At 37.4% G+C, this 22,472-nt stretch overlaps 3 protein-coding genes across 3 annotated transcripts; 1 reads left to right on the top strand and 2 right to left on the bottom strand.

Annotated features, from left to right (window-relative positions):
* Positions 1-48: 48 nt before the first annotated feature.
* On the bottom strand, positions 49-1,324 carry LOC131177608 (glyceraldehyde-3-phosphate dehydrogenase B, chloroplastic-like). Its single transcript, XM_058142667.1, has 4 exons — positions 1,165-1,324; positions 963-1,076; positions 327-488; positions 49-246 (listed from the first exon to the last, which is right to left on the bottom strand). The coding sequence occupies exons 1-4, from the start codon at positions 1,261-1,263 to the stop codon at positions 73-75; spliced, it is 549 nt and encodes a 182-aa protein (XP_057998650.1). The 5' UTR covers positions 1,264-1,324; the 3' UTR covers positions 49-72.
* Positions 1,325-2,074: 750 nt separating this feature from the next.
* LOC110654414 (uncharacterized) lies at positions 2,075-5,310 on the bottom strand. The gene is made up of 5 exons (XM_021810397.2): positions 4,994-5,310; positions 3,857-4,019; positions 3,243-3,339; positions 2,911-2,997; positions 2,075-2,440 (listed from the first exon to the last, which is right to left on the bottom strand). Exons 1-5 carry the CDS (start codon positions 5,052-5,054, stop codon positions 2,306-2,308), a joined length of 543 nt encoding a protein of 180 aa, XP_021666089.2. The 5' UTR covers positions 5,055-5,310; the 3' UTR covers positions 2,075-2,305.
* Positions 5,311-18,267: 12,957 nt separating this feature from the next.
* LOC110654314 (MLO-like protein 9) lies at positions 18,268-22,253 on the top strand. Its single transcript, XM_021810249.2, has 15 exons — positions 18,268-18,412; positions 19,110-19,167; positions 19,281-19,507; positions 19,675-19,791; positions 20,006-20,063; positions 20,191-20,279; positions 20,343-20,417; positions 20,500-20,588; positions 20,688-20,737; positions 20,833-20,873; positions 20,958-21,131; positions 21,212-21,247; positions 21,333-21,400; positions 21,488-21,548; positions 21,712-22,253. The coding sequence occupies exons 1-15, from the start codon at positions 18,284-18,286 to the stop codon at positions 21,985-21,987; spliced, it is 1,548 nt and encodes a 515-aa protein (XP_021665941.1). The 5' UTR covers positions 18,268-18,283; the 3' UTR covers positions 21,988-22,253.
* The last annotated feature ends 219 nt before the right edge of the window (positions 22,254-22,472 follow it).

A 22,472-nucleotide genomic window follows, 5' to 3' on the forward strand; every position in this document is an offset into this window, starting at 1 on the left:
ATTTTCCATCACATACATAGTCAGATCATCTTCTAAACACAAAAAAGAAAGAAAGATAGTTAAAAGCCATCACTATACCTCGATGACAATGTCTATTCCAAGCTCAGCCCAGGGAAGCTTAAGAGGGTCTCTATTGGAAACAACCTTGATGGGCTTTCCATCAACACTAATGGTGGTGTCATCCACGATTTTCACCTCTGCTTTGAAAGTGCCAAGCATGGAATCATATTTAAGCAAGTGGGAAGCCTGTACATACAATGTGATTAGTTGGTTTCTAGTTCAATTCTTCAAAATATAGACAACTCGGATTATCATAGTTTGCTTACGTTCTTGACACCACCACTGTCATTGACAACTATCACATCAAGGGGAGAGTTCTTGCGGCCATGCCAGCATCTCAGGAAGTTTCTGCCAATGCGTCCGAATCCATTGATGGCCACCTTCAGTTTGGCCACTGTTTCTGCCCTATTTGGAGTAGATGCTGCAACCTTGTTTTTCAAATTTCCCATAAAAATTTAATCTATGATAAAGGACACCAGAGATAAATAAATTACAATTTTTAAGGATCATATTCAGAAATCATTTAGCCCAATAAGAACTGCTGATCTTAATATTATAAAATTCATAAGCAGAAATATAATCTATAAACCCCTGATCATTTATGGCCAAGATCTGAGTAACCTAAACTAAGATTATTAATCATCAGATATGACTTCATTCAATTTGATAAACCCTTTTCTTTAATTATATATTTATTTAAGAAATGGGAGAGTAGCCGCGTGGTTTTGAATTCCTAGTTACTTGTACTGCTAAACCAACTTACTTAACAAGATAATCAAGAAGAGTATATTTTTAATTTAAAATGATGAGAACCATCGTGGCTCTCAGCATCAAAGAGCCATCGTTTTGAGAGGAAAAAAAAAGATGAAAATGAAAGAGTATGCAGGCATAGTTTAGAAAACCTTGGGATTCATTTGAGCAGCCACCAGATCAAAGAAGGATGCCTCGCTAGTATTCTTGGCGTAGGTCACACAAGAACTGGCTCGAAGCCCAGAAAACTCGGCCACTTCTAGCCTCTGCACAATCAAGTAGGTTAGAAATTTCCTCAAACTAGAGGGCGGCAACTTTACTTGGTGACATGTATAAATTGCAATATAAAGAGACCTTAGAGGAGCATTGAGTAGGAAAAGAGTGGGCGTTCTTGGAGGGAAGCCTGGTGCTGGCTGGGATTCTTGAAGGAGCTAGAGCTGCGTGGGAAGCCATGGCTACAACTAAAGCAAGAGAACAATTTCCTTGCTATATATATATATATATATATATATATATATATATATATATATATATATATGAAGTTCAACTTCTTCTTTCAGTTATTCTCAGTTTCACTTGTAAATATTTTTCTTCAAATTTAGATTATTGTTGCCGGTAACTTTAGACCAATGTGTGGTGAGAATCATACAAGAAGACATATGGGATAAGGTGATACTTGAAGCCATCAATATCAGATTCTGAACCACAGATTTTTCACCGTTATGTATTTTCTTTTGTTAACAGAACCGTTATGTATTTTCTTTTAGTGCCTTCTTGCAGTCTTGCACATTGCACAAGAAAAGATTTCCTAATTGCCACAATGGTCAAGGGTCAGACGCGGTTCATAAACCATGTGACTGACCCACAACAAATGTGGCCCATAGCGAACGGTTGACGACACTCAAGAACAGGGAATATCAATGTGAATTCAGGCTGGCAAGTGGATTATAGATATATGGACGCATCAGATTGTCGGGGGTTTTCTGAGGGAGGGGTTAGACCTTGCTATATGCATTTCAGGAAGGAGAAAAAAAAAATAGAAACAGAAACCGGGGGGGAAAAAAATCTGCTGCCCTCTGAAGTCCAAAATCATTTGCTATTTAATATGTGTGGCATCCGATGGTCTGCACAAGAAGCTCATTGACCCACGGTTGCAGTGCTGCTGTGCTTCAGAGTTGTTGTTGTTGTTTTTATTATTTTTAAATAACTTAATTCAAATATTTGGATAAACGTCTTCCGCGTTTCATAATACACGCAATCCAGGGGCACCAAAATCACAGCTTATATGAAAGTAAGGTCCAAATGATGCATCATACAAGTCATGATATATGTACCCACTTGAGACTCCACAAACAATTAAACAAACAACCACACTGCTCGGTTAAGAAGAAGAAGAAGAAGACATCGCAATCAGTTCAGGCTTCAGCTATTATTTATAGCCATAAGATTACAAGTGGGTGAGATGATCTACTCGGTAACACGTACAGTGTCCATCTCATATAGCAGCTTCAATTTCATCAGAATTAACTGCCACTCCATTTGGGGTATCTTCTGATCGAAGCTGAGCAGAAACATCATCAATAGCAGAGTTCAGTTGTGCAATCTTCTCAGTTAATATCTTTCGGGTTTTCTGTAAATCAAACAAATCCAAGCATTGCCTATCATCAGAAATAGAGGCATCAAGCATATAACACTCGGCACATAATCAGAAGTGCAAACATGTGATGGTGGCTGGGATCAACTAAGCATTGGCTTTTGATAAAAAAAAAATCAGCAATGAAGAAACTTCTAAGCATCTAATCTGCTGCTTCAAGACAACGATCAACAAATACTTCAATAGTGCAAGAAATAAGAATGACTTGGGAAGACTAGGAAGTGAGAAAAAAATAGAATTCAGCAAGACTCACTATAATGATGTTATAAAAAACCTAGTTAAAACTTAAAAGATACTCTTTTTAAGCAGGGGGGGGGGGGGGGGGGGGGGAAAGGGGGAGAGACTGACTATGAGAAAATATGACGTCATAAGTGCGTGGACTGCTTTAGTATATTAAAATGCCAATAACTGACAATTAACAAACACAAACAAGAGCAAAAACTCACCTCCAGAGCCTTTTCTTCATCATATATGAATTTAGGGAGTTTCCTCATAAGATCTTTTCGGTCAGTTCCAGCTAATGCCTTGCTAATCTATATAGGATAAGAAACAACATTCACCCACTGTTGCAAATGACTTTTAAGAATAATTTTAGGGTTGCTAAAAGTGCATTGATGATTAATTCTGAAATAGAAAAAGTTGGTTATGAGAATTATCTTAAATAACCAATCAATTTATTTTATCAAAACAATCCAACTGATCATAAAACCATGAGGCCTGACAAAGTACAGCATATGATCATTGCAAAACATAACAGTAATAGGCAAATCAATTAGACCTGAGGTGCATATACGCATCCAAGTGCACCAACTATAAGTCCTCCCAAAACAAAGCCACCAACAAAGATACCAGCACTGCTTGGCCTTCCAGTGTCACTGTAAAAGAAGAAAAGAACACATAGTAGGACAAAATTATCAGAAAATTTAAAAATTGATGTACTCAGAGAACATAGTGAAGCATCTAATAGAATATAACTACTTTTTCACATTTACACCAAAAACCTGTTCATTTGTTTACTTAGTGATTTTGGATAAGTAGTAGTTCATGTGAGAACGCCATCAATGTTCCGTCAACATGTTAAATTTATGACAAAACATGTCGCATGGATGTTGTAAAATAGCTCACTTGTTTTGGGTAGATTAAGGAGACACCAATCATGAAGTCAAAGATGATTTGTAAATTGCACAAAAAAAGAAAAAGAAGAGGGGGAGAGAGAGAGGGAATCTAAAAGTTGTCATTAGCAATAGCCATAACCAGCATTAAGATAATAAATTATCATTTCCTTTTTAATTTTTCTTCCCTTGCCTTCCCACCAATTAAAAATCATCTTGGCATCTCACACCTTTATGCTAATGTTGCATTGGCATCATAAAGAAGCAAAAGCAATGGTACCTATTTGCTGCTTTAACTGTGAATGCCCTTCTGGAGGTAGTAAGTTGCAGTTTTCCTGGACAATTCAAACTGAATGACAAATTGGTGAGCATGGAACTCTGGAGACATTTATCCAATGACAAATTGGTGAGCATGGAACTCTGGAGACATTTATCCAATGGGCCTAGCCATAAAAAAAGAATAGATTGAATTTAGAATACTCAAAACCAATCAAGATACTTAAACAAACATGAAATTATCAATGAGTCAATTCACAACTCAAAGCAGAGACACACTTCGCCTTGAACTTATAAGCAATCAGATAGACATTTTGAATATGACAACACTTCAAGGATGGAATTCACAAATGCGATCAATAATTGAATAGTTTAGAAAATAGACAGGTTTAACATATGATGAAATTTCAGTTGCCCGCCTCATGTAACTAAAATATGGCATTATGAGCAATGGGATGCATGCAGTTCTCTTATTTGTAATTGAGAACAGCCAATAATGTTGCAATAGATGCCATCCAGCGTAGTCTCAGACCCTCAATGGCATAAGATTTAGTCGATCTACATCGATGCCTAGATGATCTGATTGATGGTTTAGTGGAGACAACAGGCCTTAAAAATTTCAAGGGGAGGGTACATACAGGTTCTATTTTAAGTTCCTAGATTCTATCCATTGATTTGAAGTTTTCAAAAAGATAAACCCACAGTCATACATCCCAGGATAACATTCCCAAACAAAGATTACAGTATATTTGGAACTTACATTCAAATTTTATACTTTTTCAAGAAATTCAGCTTTTGCTGATTACTTAAAACTCAAATCCTTGTATGTAAAGCGTAATTGTTTGTAAACGCACATGCAATAACTTTTAGCTTCTTTTCACAAACAACATAAAACCATTATCCTAAATTTTTAACAAAAGGGGTTCAAGAAATCATATTGACGATAATTATACCAAACAAATGTTGCTAAAATTGATTTTTCTCAACCAAATAACATGCTTAAAACATCCTCTGAATCTAGCAAAATAACCCATACAGTAGAAATAGATCCTCTAAGAGTAAGGAATCAGAATGATAACGAAAAGAAACAGAAAAAAAAAAATGAAAATGAGAGAGAGAGAGAGAGAAAGAGCAGTATTACCAGGAGATAACTGAACCCCAGGATTTGTCGTTAGAACCAAAGAATTTGAGAGAGCTGTCATTGTTATCGTCGAAAGAGAGTAGAGAGTGAGTGCAGTGGAAAAATTAAGAGGGTTAGGGTTGGTCGAACTAACTATAAATTAAACTAGGCGACGGTGAGGGATCGATAATTTCTAAGCTTCAGCCTCAGCTTCCTCTTCAGTCAGATGAATGGATGAATGATACACTATGTATTCATCGTCAAACTAACAATGGACTCTCCGATTTTAGGCCCTCCAATTCATGATTAGCATTAGCGACACGTGTTCTTGGGCCGATGTTCCTCCCGCCCGACCCATCCGACCCTATCATCTCTGGATAGAGTCCTATATATTAATCAATTAATAATAAAATTAAATTTTAATTGATAAAAAAAAAAAATAGCACTACATTAAATAAATGAATAATTATGCCAAGAGATTATTTTATCATTACGGTTGTCACCTTGGCTTGATCTGTGACAAATAAATATAACAGCACGGGTATGCTAATTTTATTATTTAGTCTAAATATTTTATATTTTTTTTATCTGATATTAAATTTTAATTTAAGGTTGTATTTAGTATAAGGTTAAAAAATTAAAGATTAAGTGTTAACTTTATAAAATTTAATAGAATAATTATTAAGGGGATAAAAGATAATTAATGACATAATAATTAATGATGTTTGATACAAGGTTAAAAAATTAAACCCACATAAAAATATATAAACATCTATTTTTATATTTTAATAATAAATATGAAAATTATTTTTTATTTTTATTATTTAGTCTAAATATTTTATATTTTTTTTATCTGATATTAAATTTTAATTTAAGGTTGTATTTAGTATAAGGTTAAAAAATTAAAGGTTAAGTGTTAACTTTATAAAATTTAATAGAGTAATTATTAAGGGGATAAAAGATAATTAATGACATAATAATTAATGATGTTTGATACAAGGTTAAAAAATTAAACCCACATAAAAATATATAAACATCTATTTTTATATTTTAATAATAAATATGAAAATTATTTTTTATTTTTATTTTTGATAATATTATTTTTTATTTGTAAATAATTTAATTTAAAAAATTTATTAACCATATATTATTATGTTCTCTTTATCTTACTGTAACACCCCAAATTTTATTATTTATGAATATTTTTGATATTTTAATTTTATTTAAATTTTAGGAATTTTTTTGAGATTTTTCGGATTTTAAAAATCGGGTTCGATTTTCCGAAAATATAAACTTTGATGATTTTTAAAAATTAATTTAAAGACCACGTGGTAAAACTAAAAATATATTTGGAGTCTACGTATTTTTATGAGTTTTACGGAATTTTTTCGGAATTTTTGGACCTCGTTTTGCCCGAGCAGTAAAAATTCAAAATTTTGTATTCGAATCGAACCGCCGAATCGAACCGGACGGATCGGACCGGTCGAATCGAACCGGCTCCCTTTCCTTTTTCTTCTCACGCGCGCGTCGTCCCTCTCTTTTCTCTTTCTTTTCTCTCTCCTCCCTCCTTGCTGCCGCTCCAGATTTCTCCGCCAAATCCGGCCGATCCGGCCACCGATTGGACCGGGTCTTGTGTCTAAAATCATCTACTCGGCGAGAGCTTTCCATAGACACCAAGAACGCCGAAATCCATCGAGCGGTTTGTCCGATTTTTGCTCGGGAAGATTTTAGCCCATTTCGACTTTTGGGCTAGATTTCTCGAAAACCGTGAATCCCACGAGGAAACCGAGGCCACCAGCACGCTCCATTCGTCGAGAGCTTCGCAACGACATAAATTTCGAATTTTTCCGACACCGTTTTTCGGTGGGTCCCACGAAACTTCGCAGTGTAATTTCGAGCATTAAATGAGCTTAGAAAATTCTGAAAAATTTATGTGCTAACCCCCGTGTTATGGGCTTCGTGTAGGTATCCTCGATTCGCGGAAATTCGACAGTTGACCGTTCGCAAATTTCGCCGCATGCACTGGACCTAAAAGTCTCCTAATTAGGCCGTGGTTTTGGCTAGCCCCCATTGTCGACGCCCCGGCCCCGTCAAGTCGAATCGGCAAAGGTAAACCCGAACCTAGTTTTTACGTAATTTTCTAGTGCTTAAATAGGATTAAAAATCCATAAAATATTCGTGGTAGCTTAGAAAATTACGATTCTTTTTGCAATAGCTTAGTAATATTGCTAAGGACCGCGGGGCAAAGTTTTATAATTTTTAGAGCTTGTTTGGGCAGTTTTTGCAAAAATGATCAATAATAAGGACTAAATTGAAATTTTGCGTATTGTGATGGATGATTGATTTGATGGGCCCAGGAGGGGCTGTGTGATATGATTGAACTGTTGATGTATGGATTGTGAGTATAGAAGTGCGTTTTTAGCCCTTTGCGGGTTGGGTAGGTCCTAGGTATAGGGAGACTCACGGATTTTGACTTAGGACGTAATTGTTCTTTTTCTTTATTTGTATTGTTTAAGTTTGTATTTAATAAATGTTATATGATTGTCGTGAGCCGATGCCTTTCTTCCTCCGCCCACCGCCACGTAATTTGTCGTCAAGTGCGTGAGTAAAATATTATTTTTATTTGTAATTTAGATATTATTATATGTTCAGCATGTCCATGCTTAAATTATATGCATATTTTTTTTTAGTTATAATCTAGGCAAGATTTTTGTTTCATTCTTAATCTAATGTGCCATGAATGTTGTTGTGGTAATTTGGAGCGCAGCGTGCGTTGGCGTGCGTGTGATGTGGTGTGGACTATGGATAGGACCAGGCGACACGGCTTGAGTAATTGACCCGATCCTTCGAGGGGTAGTCACGGCTTGAGTAATTGGGACCTCGATTTGGTTATTAAGTGGAAGTCCGAGCTTGAGTAATTGCACCGTTGGATTTAAGAGAGTCAGATAGGGATCACCCCATATGTTATGATTGATACTACAGGTGTGTGAGTGCTCCAAATTACCTTTTGATGTTATGATGTGAAAATGTTGTGTATGTTGCATTTCACTCTACAAAGTTGCATTAGTTTGAGATAGTTATAGAGATTATAGTTAAGATTGATATTTTACTCTGAGTCTAATGCTCACTCCTGTTCAAAAATTTTAACAGGCCACATGAGGATCTGTTTGTCTTGTTTAACCTGACTTTTTACCTCGCAGGTTGTTTATCAATATTGTGTAATTTTAATTACTCCTAGAATTTCCGCATGTGTTAGCAGTAATTATTTGAAATTGGTCTGTAATATTATATTCATGTTGGACCTGTAAACTTAATATTTTAAGTCTGTTTGATGGATTGGATGAGGGAGCTGAGCTCCCATTTATTATTATGTTGATGAGTATGTGGAGGGTGAGCTGAGCTCCCCAATGGATTATTTATTGTGTTTACAGGTCGGGTGAGTCGAAAACTCCCCGTTGGAAAGTCCATTTTATGGCCGGACTCTGTCCGTTTGTTTTCTTGATATTGGGCCCAAATGGGCCTTAGAGTTGGGTTAATGAATAGTTAAGGCTTACTACGGGCCTCGGGGCTTTAGGTCGCCTAGGTCCTAGTCTTGGTCCGGCCCATAGGTTGGGTCGTGACAAATGTGGTATCAGAGCTTAGGCTCCAGATTCTTAGGGAAAAGTTGTCTAAAGTGTTGGGAAGAGTCTACTAGGTGTCACATGCGGAAATATAGGGTCCATATTCGTCTTGCATTGTCGTCTTTGCTTCTAGTTTCTGCTCCATATATTGTGTATAAATATGAGTCTATAGAGCTGTGTAATGTGCAGTTTTAAATTTTGTGGGCTAATGCTGCTGAATTTCAGGAAAATGCGTAGAAGGTGAGAGCCGCCATCGCACTGTAACTGGATGTGCCTGACGAGGTGTCGGACAGATGAGGCGCTGCCAGGAGGCGGGGTAGGAGGCCTAGAGCTGCTCAAGTAGAAGAGCAGCTATCCACAGTTCAGGAGCAGTCTTTCATGGCACAGGGTCCCATGGACCCCATGGCAGCTACTCTAGCTGGTCTGCAGAGAACTATCGATATGATGGCGCAATATATGGTACACCCTCCACAGCAGCAGCAGTCCACCGCACCAAGAGGGGAACCGTACAAACAGATCATAAATTTTAAGAAGTTGGTGCCTGGTACTTATGATGTGTCAGACGATGCATATCGGTTTCTGGATTCCTGCAGGCGAGGAGCAGTCTGATTGACGATAGAAGATTGATAGAATGTATGCAGCACGTCATGGGGCCCATGCCTAGACAATGGATGAATGACTACGTGTTACCCCGGATGGAGGGTTTGACATGGGCTCAGTTTGTGGAACTTTTATCAATCGGTTTGTGCGTAAAGCTTCAGAGATCGAAGTGGGCCTTTGAGGCCTTAAGACAGAATGGCAGTCAGTAGATGAATATGCTGCACTCGAATTGAGCGATATGCCCCTACAAAGATTCTCAGAGACTATGAAGGTGAAAAGATTCCTAAAGGGGCTTGACAGAGGTATGCGAACACAGCCATGATGTCGGATCGATCTTTTGATGTGGTGGTTGATCGAGCAGACAGATTGAGATTAGCTATCTTGTGGATGACAATGGAAGAGCAAAGAAAAACAGAGCGAGGGTTCCTCAGTGTCCCTTCCATGGGTACTCGGACGGTGGTGGCGTGGTAATTACAGAGGAAAGGGTAGGAGCAAGAGAAGTGGTTTTACACCGACCACGAGGATTCACTGGTACGGATCCAAAGAAGGTAATGGCCGTGAGTTCGGGTCCAGTTCAGATCCTCCTTGGCACCTTGTGCACGTGTGGAAGAGGACATTCAGACCTTGTTTGATGGGATCGAGTATGCTTGTGTGGCCAACCGGTCACTTTGCTAGAGAATGCCCCATGTTCACCGAGCCACGGATGGGGTCACGAGGTTCATTGCGAATGTTCCTCGGCGATTGTATCCGGTGCTTCCAACATGGCGGTGCGATCGATGGCCAGGCCGAGGACAAGGGGGACGTGGATTTGGAGGCGGTCGAAGGTAGAAGTCGATGTCGTGGTTACGCCACTCGGGTAGGGGTCAAGCTCGGGTTTTCACCCCGACCCACCAGGATGCTCGAGCTTCCAATGCGGTTGTGGCGGTATTCTTCTGGTCATTCTTATGAGGCTCGTGTTTTGATAGATCCGGTGCTATGCACTCATTTGTCTCCCCTGTGTTTGCCATGAGGTTGGGTAGAAACCCTACAACCTTAGAATGCCCTTTGTCGGTAGCTACCCCACTTAGTGACAACATAGATGTAGACATGGTATTTCCGGGCAGCCTAGTGGTAGTGGATGGAAAGATCCTCCCACAGACTTGGTTCCTCTACCAAGAATGGATTTCGATGTAATCACGGGATGGACTGGTTGGCAACTCATTATGCCACCTTAGACTGCAGGAACAAAAAGGTGTATTTCCACATACCTGGTGTGGAAGAGTTTAGCTTTGATGGTGACAGGAGCGTGGCTCCATATAATTTGGTGTCGAATTAGTGCCGTAAAAATGTTGAGGCGTGGATGCCAAGGGTATTTGGCATTGGTGAGAGATACATCCGTAGAAGGTGTCGGCATGGAAAATGTTCTGTTGTCGAGAATTTATGGATGTCTTCCTGCAGGAGCTTCGTGGTTGCCACCAGAAGGGAATAGAGTTCGCATTGATGTTGTGCCGTACAAACCCCATATCAATGCCACCTTACAGATGGCACCAGCAGAATTGAAAGAGCTGAAGGAGCAACTACAGGAGCTCTTGGACAAGGGTTTCATACGTCCGAGCACTTCACCCTGGGGTGCTCCTGTTCTATTTGTGAGAAAGAAGGATGGGTCATTGAGGTTGTGCATTGACTACAGACAGCTGAACAAGGTGACAGTGAAGAACAAGTATCCACTTCCTCGGATCGATGATCTGTTTGATTAGCTCCAAGGAGCTAGATTCTTTTCCAAGATGGACTTGCGATCAGGTTACCATCAGTTGAGAATCAGAAATGAGGACGTGTCCAAAACGGCTTTCAGGACAAGATATGGTCATTATGAGTTCTTGGTGATGTCTTTTGGACTCACTAATGCACCAGCGGCCTTCATGGACTTGATGAACAGGGTGTTCAAGCCATTTTTGGACCGTTTTGTCATCGTATTCATAGATGACATTCTGGTGTACTCTCGGACCGAGGAAGAACACGTGTGGCACTTGAGGGAGCACCAGCTATATGCCAAATTTTCAAAATGTGAATTTTGGCTAGAAAGCATCTCATTCTTGGGACACGTGGTTTCTAGTGACGACATTCAAGTGGATCCCAAGAAAATTGAAGCTGTAACTGATTGGCTTAGGCCTACAACAGTCACTGAGGTGCGAAGTTTTCTGGGTTTAGCTGGCTACTACAGGCGTTTTGTACAAGATTTCTCCAGGATAGCGGCTCCCCTAACTAAGTTGACCAGGAAGAATGTTCCATTCATTTGGACAGATGACTGTGAGGTGAGTTTCCAGAAGCTTAAGGAGTGTCTAACCACTGCCCCTGTGTTGACACTACCTGTGAGTGGTGAAGGATACACCGTGTATTGTGACGCCTCCAGAGTTGGCCTAGGGTGTGTCTTGATGCAGAATGGAAAGGTAGTGGCTTATGCTTCAAGGCAGCTGAAGAGGCATGAGCAGAACTACCCCACCCATGATTTGGAAATGGCGGCTGTAGTCTTTGTACTTAAAATCTGGAGACACTACCTGTATGGTGAAGTGTGCGAGATATACACCGACCACAAAAGTTTAAAGTACATCTTCCAACAGAGGGATTTAAACTTGAGACAGAGGAGATGGATGGCTCTTAAGAAAGACTATGATTGCACCATCCAAACCACCACAGGAAGGCCAATGTTGTAGCAGATGCCTTGAGCGAGAAAATCTTCCGCGATTTGGCGCACATTTCAGTAGAGAAGAGACCATTGATTCAAGAGGTACATGAGTTGATGGATCAAGGTTTAATCCTAGATCTTTCAGATGAGGGGGTATTGTTGGCTCACTTTTCAGTGAGGCCAGACTTGAGGGATAGAGTTAGAGTTTCCTAGCACAGAGACCAACAATTGATGAAGATCATAGAAAGAGTACAGCAAGGTGAAGGTGGTGAGTTTGGGTTTGCCAATGATGGCGCCCTAGTGCAAGGTTCTAGGATATGTGTGCCCGATGTGGACAACCTCAGGAATGAAATCATGCGAGAGGCACATTATACACTGTACAGTATCCACCCAGGTTCCACCAAGATGTACCATGATGTGAAAGATAGCTACTGGTGGAATGGTATGAAGAGAGACATAGCAGACTTTGTGTCCAAGTGCTTGACTTGTCAGAAGGTGAAGTTTGAACACCAGAGACCGTCAGGGAAGCTGCAAGAGCTCCCTATCCCAGAATGGAAGTGGGAAATGATTACTATGGATTTTGTGACTGGGTTGCCTCGTACCACGCGAGGATATGACTCGATATGGGTAATTGTAGACCGCTTGACCAAATCAGCTCACTTTTTACCTGTAAAGACTACATACTCTGTGGCACAGTATGCCCGGCTCTACATTCGAGAAATAGTCAGATTGCATGGAGTTCCGGCTTCCATAATATCTGACAGAGGGCCCCAGTTCACTTCTCGGTTTTGGAGAAAGTTGCGAAGGCACTTGGCACAGTTGAACTTCAGATGACCTTCCACCCTCGTATTGCATGACAAATTGAAAGGACGATCCAAACATCGAAGACATGCTTCGCATGAGTGTCTTGGATTTTGGAGGTCGATGGGATGAGCACTAGCTCGTGGAGTTTGCCTACAACAACGATTATCACTCCAAAGATAGGGTTGGCACCCTATGAGGCATTATATGGAAGAAAGTGTAGGTCTCCTCCGTGTTGGACAGAAATGGGGAAGCGAAGGTGCATGATGTAGACCTAGTGCAAGACACTTGAGGTAGTTCCTTTAATCGAGGAACGATCGAGGACGCTTTTCAGAGACGAGAAAAGTTATGCACCCAGACGGAGGGATGTGGAGTTTGCAGTGGCGACTATGTATTCTGAAGGTTTCTCCAATGAAGGAGTCATGAGATTTGGAAAGAAGGGCAAGTTGGCACCTCGGTATATTGGACCTTTTGAGGTTACCGATAGAGTTGGAGCGGTTGCTCACGGTTGGAGCTACCACCCAACCTTTCTCACGTTCATCCGTGTTTCACATCTCAATGCTCAGAAATACATTCTGATCCTTCTCATGTCTGATGTGATAGAGCTAAAAGAGAACTTGACATTTGAGGAGCGACAGTAGCCATAGTGGACTACCAAGTGAGACAGCTGAGATCCAAACAGATCCCTATGGTTAAGGTTTTGTGGAGGAGTCAGTCAGTGGAAGAGTGCACCTTGGAGTCAGAGCGGGACATGCGTAGCAAATACCCTTACTTGTTTAATGCATAATCATGTGTTTTATTCGCTTGTGTAAAAATTCGAGGACGAATTTTCTGTAAGGGAAGAATGTAACACCCCAAATTTTATTATTTATGAGTATTTTTGATATTTTAATTTTATTTAAATTTTAGGAATTTTTTGAGATTTTTGATTTTAAAAATCGGGTTCGATTTTCCAAAATATAAACTTTGATGATTATAAACAATAATTTAAATACCACGAGGCAAAACTAAAAATATATTTGGAGTATACGTATTTTAATGAGTTTTACGGAATTTTTGAATTTTGGACATCGTTTTCCGTCGGCGCAGTAAAAATTCAAAATTTTGTATTTCGAATCGAACCGCCGAATCGAACCGGATCGGACCGGTCGAATCGAACCGGCTCCCTTTCCTTTTTCTTCTCCGCCGCGTCGTCCCTCTCTTTTCTCTTTCTTTTCTCTCCTCCTCCCCTCGCGCGTCGCTCCGTTTCTCGGCCAAATCCGGCCGATCCGCCACCGATTGGACCGGTCTTGTGTCTAAAATCATCTACTCGTGAGCTTTCCATAGACACCAAGAACGCCGAAATCCATTGAGCGGTTTGTCCGATTTTTGCTCGGGAAGATTTTAGCCCATTTCGACTTTTGGGCTAGATTTCTCGAAAACCGTGAATCCCACGAGGAAACCGAGGCCACCAGCACGCTCCATTCGTCGAGAGCTTCGCAACGACATAAATTTCGAATTTTTCCGACACCGTTTTTCGATGGGTCCCACGGAACTTCGCAGTGTAATTTCGAGCATTAAATGAGCTTAGAAAATTCTGAAAAATTTATGTGCTAACCCCCGTGTTATGGGCTTCGTGTAGGTATCCTCGATTCGCGGAAATTCGACAGTTGACCGGTTCTGCAAATTTCGCCGCATGCACTGTGACCGGAAAAGTCTCCGAATTGGGCCGAGGTTTTGGCTAGCCCCCCATTGTCAGACGTCCCGAGCGCGTCCCCGAAGTCGGAATCGGCAAAGGTAAACCCGAACCTAGTTTTTACGTAATTTTCTAGTGCTTAAATAGGATTAAAAATCCATAAAATATTCGTGGTAGCTTAGAAAATTACGATTCTTTTTGCAATAGCTTAGTAATATTGCTAAGGACCGCGTGGCAAAGTTTTATAATTTTTAGAGCTTGTTTGGGCAGTTTTTGCAAAAATGATCAATAATAAGGACTAAATTGAAATTTTGCGTATTGTGATGGATGATTGATTTGATGGGCCCAGGAGGGGCTGTGTGATATGATTGAACTGTTGATGTATGGATTGTGAGTATAGAAGTGCGTTTTTAGCCCTTTGCGTTGGGTAGGTCCTAGGTATAGGGAGACTCTGGGATTTTCACGACTTATGACGTAATTGGTCTTTTTCTTTGTTTGTATTGAGTCGATTGTATTAAATAAATGTAATATGATTGTCGGGTGAGCGATGCCTTCTTCCTCCGCCCACCGCCACAGTAATTTGTCGTCAAGTCTGTGAGTAAAATATTAATTTTAATTATAATTTTGATATTATTATATGTTCAGCATGCCCATGCATCACTTATATGCATATATTTATTTAGTTAAACTCTAGGCACGAATTATATTGCATTCATAACTGTTAATGTGCCATGAATGTTGTTGTGGTAATTTGGAGCGGTGCGTGCGTTGGCGTGCGTGTGATGTGGTGTGGACTATGGATAGGGCCAGGCGATCCACGGCTTGAGTAATTGGGACCCGATCCTTCGAGGGGTAGTCACGGCTTGAGTAATTCAGGACCCTCGATTTGGTTATTAAGTGGAAGTCCGAGCTTGAGTAATTGCACGTTGGATTTAAGAGAGTGTATAGGGATCACTCCCATATGTTATGATTGATACTACAGGGTGTGTGAGTGCTCCAAATTACCTTTTGATGTTATGATGTGAAAATGTTGTGTATGTTGCATTTCACTCTACAAAGTTGCATTAGTTTGAGATAGTTATAGAGATTATAGTTAAGATTGATATTTTACTCTGAGTCGAACGCTCACTCTGTTCAAAAATTTTTACAGCCACAGAGGATATTTTGTTCAGGTTAACTCGCCTTTTTACCTCGCAGGTTGTTTATCAATATTGTGTAATTTTAATTACTCCTAGAATTTCCGCATGTGTTAGCAGTAATTATTTGAAATTGGTCTGTAATATTATATTCATGTTGGACCTGTAAACTTAATATTTTAAGTCTGTTTGATGGATTGGATGAGGGAGCTGAGCTCCCATTTATTATTATGTTGATGAGTATGTGGAGGGTGAGCTGAGCTCCCCAATGGATTGTTTATTGTGTTTACAGATCGGGTGAGTCGAAAACTCCCCGTTGGAAAGTCCATTTTATGGCCGGACTCTGTCCGTTTGTTTTCTTGATATTGGGCCCAAATGGGCCTTAGAGTTGGGTTAATGAATAGTTAAGGCTTACTACGGGCCTCGGGGGCTTTAGGCTGGCCCAGGTCCTAGTGCCGGTCCGGCCCATAGGTTGGGTCGTGACACTTACCAACTTATATACATGAATACACACACACCAAATAACTCGATAAAAAATTACATAACACAAAATACAATTTAAAAGTTTGACAATATAAATAAATAACATAAATAGAGAAAAGAAAAAAAAAAGTTATATGTATCTACCGTTATAGTCCTGGGGTAACTTATTTTGTAGAAAAGAATAAAAAAAAATTCTATAATAACCATCATCTAAATAGCTCCAAGAATCATTTGGATAAATTCATATTTCGCATCTTCATTCTTTAAGCTGAAAAAATTATATTAATTTACAAATTATATATACAAATTTTATTAGGTCATAGCAAGCAAAAGAAATTTATATATATATATATATATATATATATATATAAATTTTTTACAACTCATAATAGAATAAATAAGATAAAAATTCATATTTTTCACATCTAAAAAATTTATAGTCTTACTTATATGATTGAAGAAAAAAATAGTACATTCTTTTTGTCATAGGAGATGAAGAGTTTTTTTGATATAAAGAGACAAAAACATAAAATAAATTGAGAATAAATAGGAAATTGATATATAACTAGTGTGTTTAGCTTCTATTAACCTACCCACCTCAAGGTTAACATTTAACCTCTACCTCTAAAAAGAGGTTAAATGTTAATGAAATTAAAAATTAACCTATTCACTTTAAAGCATTAAAACAACATTAAAAATTATAAAATTAATTATTATTCCCGTACCAAACATATCCTAAACGTATTAGAGATGTATATTTATCTAATTTTAATTTAAATCTAATAGGTTAAATTTTTTCTAAATTATTTTAATAAAATTATTAATTTAAAAAATTACTAATGATTCCACCTTAACAATATTAGAATTGTGAGATTTCGATTTTGAATCATAATCAAAACTAATTTTACCCATATATATATAGATATATAATTTAATATTATTTTTTATTTTTTAATTTTTTAAAATAAATTTAATATTAAATATATTAAATTATTTTATAATTTTTAATTATATGACTAAATAGCATATTAATTATATAATATTTTTTTAATTTTTAATTATATATATACACATTAATTAAAAATTATATAATTAAAAAATATGTAAAATATAATATAAAATTCTTTTTAAAGAATATATTTTTAATATTGATATTATTATTTTAATATTAATATTATTATTTTGATTATTATTTTCAAATTGGAAATGTAAATTTATATTTTTTTTTATTTCAAAATTAACATAAAAATGTTATAATTTTAAGTGTAAAACTCCATATCTAAAATGAAATTAAAACTAAAATTGAAATGAAAAGGAACGGAAACTATAACTGGAACTGTACTAAGATTGATTAAACTGAATAATATGATTCAAATCTGATTCTTAAAATTTAAAGAACCAATATCAGCAAGAACAGAACTGAAGACCCTTAGCTGGTAGTCTCAAAGCTGAACCTTTAGCATATCGGTCGAGATTGAACAGGGACTGAACTTTAGAAGAATACAGGAAGGCGCCCAGTTTTTGGTTGAAAATGGTTTTATGATTTTTTTTAACATTTTGGGTTCTGTTAAAGTCGAATTTTTTGTTCAAATGATGGTTTTAGAGCCTATGCAGCGTTGGTTTATCGAGTTTCCTGTCCACATTTTTCAGGTACATTTTGCTTCCTGTTGCAGCTTTTCAGATTATGAGAGAAATGCGGGTTTGTTGGGACTTTTGGGTTTGTAAATTTGCAGGCTCTTTTTCTTGTGTGCTGATGTCTGAAGTCACTGCCGTATAGTGTTCTTCGTTTTTTTTTTTAAATCCTTATTTAATTAATGATCATGTACTATTCATACTGGAAAATAATTAAAGGACATTTATTAGCAGGCCGTATACTTCTTAAAAAATTTTTCATTCACGAGAATTAATTAATTTCCCTTTTATTTAGATTTATTTATCAAATAAATAATAAAAATATGCAGAAGAAAAATAATAAAAATAGAATACTGCTAAGCAAAAAAGTAGGATACAGTCTTGAATAATAACCGTTATTTCTTCCTCTATATTTTTGTGGTTCAATGCCCTTGTGGAAAGGAAAAAAAGAGAAAAAAAAGAAGTGAGTCCCAGAATCCTTGAAACCTGTCAAACATTAGCATCAGCAGCATTTTTCATCACCTTGAATGGTTTGCACAGGTTCATTGGATTGAGAAACGGGCGTCCTAACCAGATATATGGATATGTAGAATTATAAAATTGAATTGAAAAGTTGTGTTTCTTGTCTATATTTTTGTGTTCTGTGTATATATATATATATATATATATATATATTTGTGAAAAGCTCGAGGTTTAAGAGAAATGGCAGGTGGAGAAGCACCAGGTGCAAGAGAACTTGACCAGACACCCACATGGGCAGTCTCGGCAGTTTGTGCTGCTATTGTTATGATCTCTATCATCCTGGAGAAGGTTCTTCATTGGATTGGAGAGGTTATTTACTTATTTTAAATTTTAAACATAGACTTTCAGTTTCAAATATATTTGGGTGGCATTTCTTTTTCTTTCAAGAACATGAATAATTTGTTGGTTGATCTTATGGATTTGGATTGATACCTTAAAGGAATCAGCATTTTTTTTTTTTAACTTATATTCATTCTGTCGTTATACAACAGACATGCATGGTGAAATCATTGATTCCCTCTCTATTCGTTTTTGTCAAAATACTTCTTGTTTACATCAACCATAACCAATTTACGTTTTGTATTTGTTGTTTGAAGTTGGGTTAAGATTTGACGATTAAACTTCCCTTTTTTTCTTTTATTTTCATTTTATACAAGAATGAAACATTGATTTCATTACGCTTTCTTTTTTCTTGAACATGAGAAATTCTTTAAAGGGGTAAGATTGCTAGAATGATAATTTTTAAAGGTTTGTATTTAATGAAAATTGATTGTAAAAATACAATTGTGAGATGCTCGAGCAAGGCTGAATTTGTCATTTATTAGAACGATGTAATTTGTTTAAATGTCTGGTTTCTCAAGATTTCTGAATCCCTGCAAAAAGAAAGGAGTTTGCCTCATTTTAGCTTCATCTTTTTAACAGGCCTTCATTTTCAGCTTTTCTTTTTTTCTCTATAGTTAATCTCTTTCTATATGCACGTACTTATTCTGCTGGCTTTGTCTCTCAGTGGTTTCAAGAAAGACACAAGAAAGCTCTATATGAAGCTCTTGACAAAGTTAAAGGCGGTACTTCTCATTTTTTGTTTTCTCCTAGTATTTATTTTGGTTCTCTATCAACTTAATAGAGTTTATGTGAATTTCAAGTGATCAATATGCACTTTCTGGTTAATTTTTTGCAGAGCTTATGGTTTTAGGATTTATATCCTTGCTCCTGACATTCAGTCAGAACTACGTTTCCCAAATCTGTATTAAAGAAAGTTATGCAGACACAATGTTACCTTGCCCCAAAAAGGGCATGAAAGATGAACATGAATCTGCCTCTGGCAATGAGGAACATCATCGCAGGCTTCTATGGTATGACCGCAGATTTTTAGGTGGCGATAGCAAAGTTAAAGGATGCAAAATGGTAAGCCTATCTTTTTAGGACTTTGTATTGATCATTGAATCAGCAGCATAGAAGTTTAGTGGCAAACCAAAAGCAAAGTGAAGTTTTTCTGGGGGTAGAAGCTATTTCTGCAAAAAAAAAAAAAAAAGCATGATAGCACCTGAAATTGTTTCTTTCTGTAATTCCAGGGATATGTACCACTCATATCTGTGAATGGACTGCATCAGTTGCACATCTTCATATTCTTTTTAGCAGTTTTTCATGTAATCTACAGTGCCATAACAATGATGCTTGGAAGATTAAAGGTGGTGTGCACACGCTGTATTTTTTACATTAATAGTTCTGTTCATTTATTTAGTTTTATCATTTGGCTTATTACAAATGGAGTAGCAGATTCAAGTATCATATGGCTATATGCTCAAGACAGCAACTTTCTCACATTGTGATTCTCTCCGGTACATCAGCATTTTCTGATTGTATTCAGTTAACACAAATTTATGAGCCTCTTCTTCTGTGCAGATCCGTGGATGGAAGGATTGGGAAAGAGAGAATTGCAAGGTTCATGATGCCATGAATGGTATTTTATTTGGAAGTTAACAGATCAAGTGATCAATACTCCTGTGCTGTGCTGAGATCCATTATTTTACTACTATTGAAGTGCCTTATTTTTTGGCACTGAATTTGGAATGTGTTAAATTCTACAGATCCAACAAGATTCAGGCTCACTCATGAGACATCTTTTGTAAAAAGCCACACAAGTTTCTGGACGAAAACGCCTGCCCTCTTTTACATTGTAAGGTTTTACAAGGTTTAACTTTCCTGTTCATATCAGTTCTTGAATATTTAATCTTTGCAGGTGTGCTTCTATCAACAATTCTTTAGATCTGTTACAAAAGCTGACTACCTGACCATGAGACATGGATTTGTTTCTGTAAGTTTCAACAAAATGTAAAAATTTAACCAGTGTATTGCAACATTTATGATTTGTCAATTAACAGATTTATTCATAAAAGGTTCATTTAACACCTGCAAGTAAGTTCGACTTTCAAAAATACATCAAAAGATCATTAGAAGATGACTTCAAGGTCGTTGTCGGTATAAGGTAAAAATAATGAAATCTTTGTCTTTTACAACTCGCGGATAGCAAGGTAAAATTTATTGAAATGATGCATGAATTATTAATTTTATGTGCTTTTGGCAGTCCATTACTGTGGGCTTCTGTAGTGCTCTTTCTGCTTTTCAATGTTCATGGTTAGTCCTTTTAAATTCCTTTTAGCATTTACCTCTGTTTTCAATTTCTGCATTCAAACTTGACCAGAGTATCAAATTGCTTGGTTGTCTTTCAGGATGGCAGGCTACGTCCTGGTTTTCTGGACTTCCTCTTTTTGTAAGACATTTTCCATAAAAGATTCATTGGTAATGTTTGTTAATATTTTAGGAGATGAAAGATTAACCAGTGGTTTGATTGAAGGTAATCTTAGCAGTTGGAACAAAGCTTCAAGCAATTATAACACAAATGGCACTTGAAATTCAAGAAAGGCATGCTGTAGTCCAAGGAATACCACTTGTGCAAGTCTCTGACAGGAATTTTTGGTTTAGTTGGCCTCAGCTAGTCCTTTATCTCATCCACTTTGTCCTGTTTCAGGTATGAGTTGAGTTGCATACTAAATTATGAACAAACTATGATTTCTAGGATTTTCTGACAAAAATTGTTTGTATGTGCAGAATGCATTCGAGCTAACATATTTCCTTTGGATATGGGTAATGATCTAATCACTTTTCCCTGTTGTAATTTTCTTTAAATTTCTTGAATGGATCAGTGTAATGACAGTTTCTCTTGCTGCAGTATGAGTTCGGGTTGAAATCTTGTTTTCACGAGAATATAACTCTTGTATACATAAGAGTTGCTTTAGGGTAAGTCAGATTCTCCTTTGTGTAGAGGGATCATGTGCCCTGAAATCAGAATTGCTAATGGACAAAGGTTTTTAATGGAATTTACAGTGTAGGGGCCCAGTTTCTCTGTAGCTACATTACGCTTCCACTCTATGCCCTAGTTACTCAGGTATGATATTTTTCAGATGGAACCATTGATGATGGAACTCACATGAATCAGTGGCCCAAATGCACTCCTCTTTCTAGATTTTATGTGAACCTTCACAATTAAATGAAAGAAAACAATTTTTCAAAGATTGAGGTGTGTTTTGATATGCATTTGGAAAATTTAGATGGGATCAACCATGAAGAGATCAATCTTTGATGAACAAACTTCCAAGGCGTTAAAACAGTGGCATAAAAAAGCTGTAAAGAAGCATCAAGATGGGAAGCCAGAACACGTGGCCACCAGGACCTTGGGGGGAAGCCCAGGTGACTCTCCACCTCCAGAACCAGAACTTATGGCAGATGTTGAAGCAGACGAGTCAGCAAATATCATGGCTACTGTGGATATTGATGGGGATCAACAAAACCCTAACCCTTATGCTCAACATGATCTACTAAGTTGATGATACTTAATTATGTGGCAGAGAAACTGTTTCATGTTTTAGGGTAGTTAATCAAAGCCCTATTAGTTGTGCTAGTAAAGAGTTTCTGCTTCAGAGTGGAAAGGTTGACCCTTGGCTGTAATGTTATTGAGGGGTCGCACACTCACTTTTACTATTTTTTTTTTTTCAAAGTTACATAGAGATTAGGGATTAAAAAACTCTGGCACTTGTCAAATTTGAGTTATGTAATTAGTCAAAAGAATTAAGCCGTGTTAGGCCACTTTTACTACTTGAAAAACCAAAATTATACACTGAATATAGAGTTCTCTTGCATGTATTCTAGCGATTCCAACCAATGTGTTTGTGACCATTATAACACTGAACTTTTTCTCTGAAAAAGAAATAAAAACTGAGGATGTGTTTGGTAAAAGATTAAAAAATTAATAATTAAATATTATTTTTATAGATTTTAATTTTTAAGGGGTATAATTATTAATATCAATTTA

Source organism: Hevea brasiliensis, unplaced genomic scaffold (assembly GCF_030052815.1).
Source record: "Hevea brasiliensis isolate MT/VB/25A 57/8 unplaced genomic scaffold, ASM3005281v1 Scaf626, whole genome shotgun sequence".
Taxonomy (NCBI): domain Eukaryota; kingdom Viridiplantae; phylum Streptophyta; class Magnoliopsida; order Malpighiales; family Euphorbiaceae; genus Hevea; species Hevea brasiliensis.

Excerpts from the sequence above, each read along its gene's own strand:
- LOC131177608 (XM_058142667.1), bottom strand. The coding sequence starts at position 1,263 with ATGGCTTCCCACGCAGCTCTAGCTCCTTCAAGAATCCCAGCCAGCACC. Across the intron at positions 1,077-1,164 it reads CTACTCAATGCTCCTCTAAG|AGGCTAGAAGTGGCCGAGTT; the intron begins GTCTCTTTATAT and ends TTGATTGTGCAG. Across the intron at positions 247-326 it reads ACAGTGGTGGTGTCAAGAAC|GCTTCCCACTTGCTTAAATA; the intron begins GTAAGCAAACTA and ends TTGTATGTACAG.
- LOC110654414 (XM_021810397.2), bottom strand. The coding sequence starts at position 5,054 with ATGACAGCTCTCTCAAATTCTTTGGTTCTAACGACAAATCCTGGGGTT. Across the intron at positions 4,020-4,993 it reads TGGGGTTCAGTTATCTCCTG|GCCCATTGGATAAATGTCTC; the intron begins GTAATACTGCTC and ends TTTTATGGCTAG. Across the intron at positions 3,340-3,856 it reads ACAGTTAAAGCAGCAAATAG|TGACACTGGAAGGCCAAGCA; the intron begins GTACCATTGCTT and ends CTTCTTTTACAG.
- LOC110654314 (XM_021810249.2), top strand. The coding sequence starts at position 18,284 with ATGGCAGGTGGAGAAGCACCAGGTGCAAGAGAACTTGACCAGACACCC. Across the intron at positions 19,508-19,674 it reads AAGTTAAAGGATGCAAAATG|GGATATGTACCACTCATATC; the intron begins GTAAGCCTATCT and ends CTGTAATTCCAG. Across the intron at positions 19,792-20,005 it reads TGATGCTTGGAAGATTAAAG|ATCCGTGGATGGAAGGATTG; the intron begins GTGGTGTGCACA and ends TCTTCTGTGCAG.